The 8,125-nt window shown below is 36.6% G+C and overlaps 1 protein-coding gene across 2 annotated transcripts in view; it reads right to left on the bottom strand.

Moving 5' to 3' along the window:
- Positions 1 to 6,331: 6,331 nt before the first annotated feature.
- The window catches only part of LOC149555532 (zinc ion binding protein), a 120,207-nt gene continuing 118,413 nt past the window's right edge, over positions 6,332 to 8,125 (bottom strand). For both annotated transcript variants that reach the window (XM_089829621.1, XM_089829622.1), the window contains 2 exons: positions 7,077 to 7,190; positions 6,332 to 6,674 (listed from right to left, as the gene is read on the bottom strand). In XM_089829621.1, coding sequence (XP_089685747.1) covers positions 6,531 to 6,674; positions 7,077 to 7,190 — 258 coding nt within the window. In that variant the 3' untranslated portion in view covers positions 6,332 to 6,530. The remainder of the gene's footprint in view (positions 6,675 to 7,076; positions 7,191 to 8,125) is intronic.

Genomic DNA, 8,125 nt, shown 5'->3' with positions numbered 1-8,125 from the left:
ATTTGGGACCTTGCTTAAAGTCCCTCATTAGCGTGTTTCTAAGACTCTATCATGGTTCTTGATGTGACGGAGAAACACTTGGTCATGCTATTTGATCCACCTTTTCTACATGGGACCATCAAAAAGGCGTAGAGAATGTAGCTTTCAACTCCTAAGAGGCAAGCACAATTGAAACCTACCACTCTTCTTGCATATGAGATCTATCCACCAGATGTTGATAAAAGAAAGAAATCAACTATGAAACATGGTGAGGCAACTCATAAAGATTTGAGAAGGAGAAAACGTTGCTATTGGTGCAAAAAGCCTCATGAAAAAAATCACTATTTCTCTTTGAGGTATAAGGGTAAGGCTAATCGATCTATGTTTGTATACTATGTAGATGTTGAGGTTGAAACTTCACGTCAACTAGATGTTGACAAGGCTTGGAGAGTTATTGAGGAGTTTGGTCTAGATACCAAACTATCACAGATAATATTATCCACCACAATACTGCTTACCTTCGCTTTTAGGAGGAGAGGATTGGTGGATGGGCCAAATTGTATTGCTATGTTAGATACTGGGGCCATAAATAGTTTCATATATGAGGGACTCACTAACTAGTGTGGTTTTCAGGTGGACGAGTTTGTCGGTTTCCAAGTTAGGTTGACAAGTGGCTCTACCCTTACCTGTACTAGATGCATGGCAAACCTAGGTAGTAGAAGAGGAGTAGAAACCAAAACACAAATTCAAATCACACCACTAATAAGCTCACTCTTCGCATGTTTGATGGTAGTAGAAAGGTTATTGCTCAAGGTTGATCGGTAAGGTAAATACATTTTTGACACTTAAGCCTATGACAAAGGTAGATGAAATAAAACTTGCAGCTTTGCATTTAGATGGAGCAACCCATTAGTACTGACATTATGGGATGGGCATCTTATCATAAATTGATGACATCATCCTTGAAGTTCATTGATAGGTCGGTAGAGCATTTTGATCAAAAGGGTCCATAATCTTATATTTGGGACCTTGCTTAAAGTCCCTCATTAGCGTGTTTCTAAGACTCTATCATGGTTCTTGATGTGACGGAGAAACACTTGGTCATGCTATTTGATCCACCTTTTCTACATGGGACCATCAAAAAGGCGTAGAGAATGTAGCTTTCAACTCCTAAGAGGCAAGCACAATTGAAACCTACCACTCTTCTTGCATATGAGATCTATCCACCAGATGTTGATAAAAGAAAGAAATCAACTATGAAACATGGTGAGGCAACTCATAAAGATTTGAGAAGGAGAAAACGTTGCTATTGGTGCAAAAAGCCTCATGAAAAAAATCACTATTTCTGTTTGAGGTATAAGGGTAAGGCTAATCGATCTATGTTTGTATACTATGTAGATGTTGAGGTTGAAACTTCACGTCAACTAGATGTTGACAAGGCTTAGAGAGTTATTGAGGAGTTTGGTCTAGATACCAAACTATCACAGATAATATTATCCACCACAATACTGCTTACCTTCGCTTTCAGGAGGAGAGGATTGGTGGATGGGCCAAATTGTATTGCTATGTTAGATACTGGGGCCATAAATAGTTTCATATATGAGGGACTAACTAATCAGTGTGGTTTTCAGGTGGACGAGTTTGTCGGTTTCCAAGTTAGGTTGACAAGTGGCTCTACCCTCACCTGTACTAGATGCATACGTCATCTCTCATGTTCTCTTGATGACTACAAGTTACATTCAGAATTTTATGTAGTCAACTTAGGAAAGATGATCATTGTGTTGGGTATGTTGTTGTTAAAGGATATCAAAGAATTTACTCCCAGCATGTGCTTAACAGAGTGAGGTTTGAATACCAAGGTGAGAGGTATGTGTTGAGAGGTATCATAGAGGGAGTTTGTGCACACTGTCTTTGTGTAGAGGAGAGTAGGCACATATAGAGGCATGATATGATTCAGGAGGAGCAGGTCTCACATAATGTTTCATGTAGCTTATGGTTACATAGTTCAGATCAGCATACGAGTGTGGTTTAGTTTGTGAACAACCCCTTGTTTGATATTGATGTTTCTCTATCATGTGACAGTATGTTACTTGAGTTTAATGTCGGTCCCCCCTCTGGCGACGAGTGATGACTATGTTTGAGATCCCATCAACGCACTAGGATTTTAGACAAGTCTTATAGAGTTCTTAGAGGTGTACATTGTGAGGACTGTGTACAACTTTACATTTGCTCCTCACGTACAAGATATCTTCCGAATGGATAGTTTGTTAGGGCATGGGCTTGACAATTGGTATGACAACTTATATTGCACAAAGAAGGGGGCAAATCTAGTCTCCCTATAGAGGTGCTCCCATGTGATGCTTCAACTATTGTATGACCACTATCGCATCACCAATTGTGGTATTGAATTCAATTTCACATACTTGGTTGATCATATGGATGTTGTTGTCTTTACGAGCATTATTTAGTGACCATAAGAACATTACACTCATTTATCCATGAGAACCTGGTGGAAGTGTGACTCCCTTTCAAGTGGAGTCCAATGAGTTGTTGGATGTGAGCTTGTTTGGGGGAAAGCAATTTCGGGGAGGGTGAATTGCCATGTCCCCATTTTACTCAGAATCAGTAATGGCGTTGTTAGCCCATCATTGCAACCCTTGTGGGTTGATGTTTTGGATATAGGGTCTCAAATGCGATTTATTTTCATTTCCGGTATTAGTTCACACTAGGATTTTACCTTTACATTCGATCATTTGTTGCTTTTTGGAGAACTTACCATTTGTAGTAAGTCATTAGATGGTAAGATAAAAAATTTGGCAGGTTGTTCAATTGGTGTTTCTAGCAGCAAGCATATGGGATTGGAGTTAGTCTCTTGGTTGATTTAAATGAATGTCTAGTTGGCTTAGTAATTATCAACAATGTTTATTAATGACAAGGTTATTAGATGTCATTTAATAAAGCATATCTTATGTTGGTGCCAAATATGTGTAAGCTGGGTGGAGTTGTATTTAAATTGTATATTTCAAATGTGTGAAACTTTCAAAACTCGCCACCTTTAAAGTATGTGAGGAGCAAATGTGAAGCTTCAAGTTCGATATGCTTGGAGGTAATTATAAAAGCCTTGTTTGAAAAGTTGAACTCATTCCATGTTGCTTTGTTGTTCTCCTTATGGTTTTGGTGTTTGTTCAAAACACAAGAGCCTCAGTACTTTAGTGTGAAGAGTTGCGAATTCCATCAGATTTCCCTTGCACTTTGAATTGGTATTGAGTGCCAGCCAATTGTGCTTAATCTACAGGTTTGAACTGAGGTTAGAAATTAAGCTTGAGGAGAAATTTTTGATGGATTTAGTCCCATCGATGGTTAGGTATTTGCTGGAGTTAAAAGCCTGCAGATTTTGAAGAAATCAATCAGCAATCTCTTTGTGGACCACCATTAATACTCAGGCCACGTCAATCTATTTGCAGATTGCGGGTGATAATAGGAAGGACTTCAGTTGAATTGGAGTGCATTATAGCAGATTGTGGATTTCAACTAGCAAATTGTCTCCATCAACTAATCGTATCATATCCATTCATCTTCAGCATTACCCAGGTCATTGTAAATAATAGCTTTTCATTTGTATTGCAAATATTTACATAAAAACCTGCATTGAAATTTCCTCTAATAGTATTTTGATCAGCATAACAAATAAGGTGCATTTGAGAAAATTGTAATCAATTCATTTCCTTATATTGCATTTCTTTGGTGACTTAAAAATACAAAAAAAAAGCATAAATTCCAAGAAAACAAAAAAATGGAGAAACGTCAAACCCCTAAAAAATTGTAGTACTAGTAGTTTTGTTACAACTAACAGGGTTCTTACAGAGAGAGACCCCAAAGAAACTTTTTTGAAAATGGTGGAGTACCTTTTTCCATATGCACTATCTCCAAGGAATTATACCAATGATGTACTTTTTTTCACAGGGAGACTACCAACATATAGAGATCTTGAAGTTGCTATAGAGTACAAGTTGGTTACAAGATCCATAAGTGAGGAAAAATTTTAGAAGAGAATTTGCTTTGTTTCTCAGGAAGAAAATAATACTGCTTCTGTTGTTAATTACCAATACAAAGTGGATCTTACCACATGGTGGTACCTCCATGGGCAAGATTTCATGTATCTTCAATCTCTAGCAACTAAGACTCTCAAAAAAATAAGTCTGAATTTGTTTTTTATTTTATTATTATTTGTATCGTAGAACTCAGTGCTTAACATTCTTTAATTTACTTTTGTATTTTTCTTTGTTAAATTTTGTTGGTTTTCTCTCCAATTTTAACAGTTTGCAAGTTCTTCTGCCATTGAATGGAATTGAAGTGCATGCTGCTTTATCCACCAGGTGAAGCATAACCAGTTGGCTGTGAAAAGAGCAAAAGACTTATTTTATGCTCATTCCAATTCATGTCTTCTATCACACAAAGATGCTTAATACAAAGGATTGGGCAGTGAAACTTTGGCACGAAGCCCCAAGTGTAGCAGCTTGGATGCAACCATTGAAGATCTTGCTAAAGTCATTGCGCATGATGATGATGACAAACTGACACATGGTGCATTTAGTCTGAGTGGTGTTGTTTTGGGTTCAAATAATTCTGAACTTGCAACAGCTGAAATGCAATAGATGATTTTTTTAATAATCCTTTTGACGATTGATGAACTCATTGAAGATATAAGACAATAATATTTTTAATTGTCAGTTTTGTAATTATAACTATTTTCATTTGAATCATGAACCTAGACATATATGATATGGCATATGATTTAAAATTGAAATTTCCAACCATCAACTGGCATTTAACATTGACCAATGATGAAGTATTATAGTATCAAATGGTTTAGTTTTACAATTCTGTATATTTCTTTAAAGTTTTTTGTATATATGTATACACACGTACTGAATCCTCCAAAAAACTTGCCTGTACCCTGTACCAGATTCTTGTACCTGTATGTTTTTTTTTGACATTTTAAACTGTTTCATTTTTCACCAATGTGCAACCTAAATATCTCTGAATTCCTTTCATTTTCATCAGTTTATTGTTATGGTACAATGTGTGCAATCAACAATTCGTATTATGTGCAGAAGCCTAGGACTATTTAGTAAGAACATATGCATGAGTCTTGTAAATTTGTAATGAACAATTAGAGAAGTATGGAGTTAGGTTTACATCTAAGTTTCAGCAGAACCCCAAAATTACATTTTAGACTTTACAGAATGGACAAGAATAATCATAAGACAGAAAAATTCTGTTGCATGAAGAAGGCACCAGTATATGAAATGATGTATAAACCTCAAATACATGGATATACAAGGATCCCTATAAACAGGGATCAGCTCTGGTGATTGCACTGCATACTAAATCAATATTTCTTGTTTTCTCCTTACTTCAGTTGCTCTAGTAAGCGTATTGATTTACAGGCTTTCCATAGTTACACCATGCTAGGGGACAGGGGGACGGCGGAACAGGGGGACAAGTTTCTGGGACAAGGGGACAAAAGGGCCTTAATTTGGGGATGGTGGGGGGGCAATGGGGGGACAGCGGTAGGGGACAGGAGTGGGGATGTATATATATCATAGTTCCAAGAATCACGGCGATTCATGCGATTCACGCGATTCGGCGATTCAATTCAAGCCAACCGATTTTTTGTGAATCGGTGAATCGAATCAGCGATAAAGGGTTTATGAAATAAGTTACTCACTAAATTTCAAGGGTTTTTAAAATTTTCCGATTCATGGCCGATTCGATTCCGATTCATGACCGATTCACAATTTGATTTGGCCTTGCCGATTTCGATCCGATTCCGATTCTTGTTACTTTGATATATATATATATATATATATATATATATATATATATATGGTACTCAAAATGCTAGTTATTGAAATATTTATTGCAATATAAGATATAAAGATGTAAAAGAGTAAATACTAGAACATTGCATTGCATTGGAACATTGAACATTAAACATAAATAGTCGAATCTACAAATAGTTAACATCGAGATGTCCTCCATCGTCGGTGGAGGTGGCGGAATCTGGTCGCACCGCTGGGGACTGGGAGACGGAGTCCCCAAGTCCCCAGTGCATTGAAGTCTCTAGGACGTGGGATAAAAAGTGGGGGATGCATCCCTGTGTTACTATGAAGCTTTCAGTAAACTGATTTATGAACCCAAGAGAATGTGGTTCATCTAATAATTAGTCAAGATCAAATTCAATTACATGTGATGCAAGGTTCACTTTAATCAACAATTCATAATTCCAGACTGGTTTGAGGTAATAGATTTTAGAACATACAGATCAATAACACACACATTCACAAGATTGAAGGCCAAATATTTGAGTGCATTAGGAAGGATATGCCAAATAGAATGATGTATATGTTTCTCTCACAACACAATATATAATCCCTTAAAAATGGGGTAAAGTGAGAAGATGTAGCAGATGCAAACACTACCACTTTTATGTTATGTACAATACAAGTGTATAGATATAAGAACTTATTCTCCTCCAATATGTTGCATCAAAACAACTTTATTACCTTTATGACTTTCTCAGAAAATCCTACAAAAAGGTTTCCTTGATGGAACAGTAATGATGTTACTATAGAATTGCAATTGATGACGTTTGGAGTAAACTCCTCAGCAATATTATTTATATTAAAGGCCTGCAGGAAAAAGTTTAAATCAAGAGTTTACATCAGGAGTTCTGAGTCATATACAGAAGAAACTTTTAACCTAAAACAATATATAAAAACTATGGTATCTCTGATTCCCTTTAAAAAACTTCTAAACTACTACTTGCAGCTCTACAATGTAGACAGTTTAAAAACAATATCCTAAGTCTATTTGTATTGTATCTCTAATTACCTTTGAAAAAATTCTAAACTACTACTCACAGCTCTACAATGAGTCTAGAGTCTAGACACTCTAAATAACAATGTCCCAACTCTATTTTATGAGATCTAGAAAACCTGCAACTCTTTCACTTCTATTATAATGTTTCGTTTGTTTTAAATAAAAGCCACAAGAAACTAGTGTTCAAAATTGTCTGAAAAATTAATGCTCACCTTAATAGTTTTGTCCCAACCACCAATGAAGACCCAATCGTGCTTACAATCTAGAGCTAAAACAGCACTGTCATGGACTTGCAATGACTTCCAATGGATATCATCCTTCCACATCTGTCATAATGCAAATAGATCAAACTCAAAAATTCATGTATTGAGAATGCAAGTGCATTCATATAAAGATGCTTAACTCATAACAACAAAAAAATAGTTTGTTTTCAAGGTAGAAACCTGTTTCCTGACATAGTTTAGTTTTGTGGTGTTTTTTTCAGCTCAAAGAAAGAAAATTTAAATATGGTCAGCAAAAAAGAATTTGTTGGATAGTTTTGTATCGAATGTTTGCACCTAGGCATTTCTCGAAGTTTAATATTTGTACCGATAAGATGCCAAAGGTGATATTCATTAGAAGATATCCTTGTTTTTAGCTGATAGGCTTTCGCATTGAGGTTGCTTGCATCCTGAAATTGTCTCACACTGGAAATATGGTGCCGGTTAATGGTTTCAGACAGTATTAAATGGTTTTCCTCCTTCTACGCTGGCAACCCACTCAACACTCAACTGCTCTCAGCACTCAGACCATCATGCGCCACTGACCATCCACCTTCCAGACCACTCAGCCATCCAATTTAGTTCTAGATATATTGCATGTATTGGAACAGATTAACAGAGCTCATTATTGAGTTGCTCCTTTAAATCTTCATTTGTAGTAAAGGATTAATCTTTTGTGCACTGCATGTTGAAAAATCTGAATGTTTACCTTGTTTTTGGCGGTTTGCATCAACTACACACGGAGTGGGGCAGATCAGGGTGTGAGGTTGGAGGATCGAATCCATCTACTACATTAACATCCTGACACACCCAATTACGCTTTCTTGCCTCTGTAATTTCATGTTCTGAAGCAGAAGAAGGGGTTTGATGCTGTCAGCCTGCCATCAATTATGATCCAAACCTTAACATAGTTAGCACAATGTAACCATAGGGGACCTATGGACGCCCTTGGACAACTCTCTGTTTATCTGATCATTTATGAAAGCTTTGAGGCCACAATT

Source organism: Cupressus sempervirens, chromosome 5 (genome assembly GCF_028749045.1).
Source record: "Cupressus sempervirens isolate cs-2001-9-10 chromosome 5, ASM2874904v1, whole genome shotgun sequence".
NCBI lineage: Eukaryota > Viridiplantae > Streptophyta > Pinopsida > Cupressales > Cupressaceae > Cupressus > Cupressus sempervirens.
The sequence above is the reverse complement of the archived record's forward strand: the minus strand, read 5'-3'. Positions and strand labels throughout refer to the sequence as shown.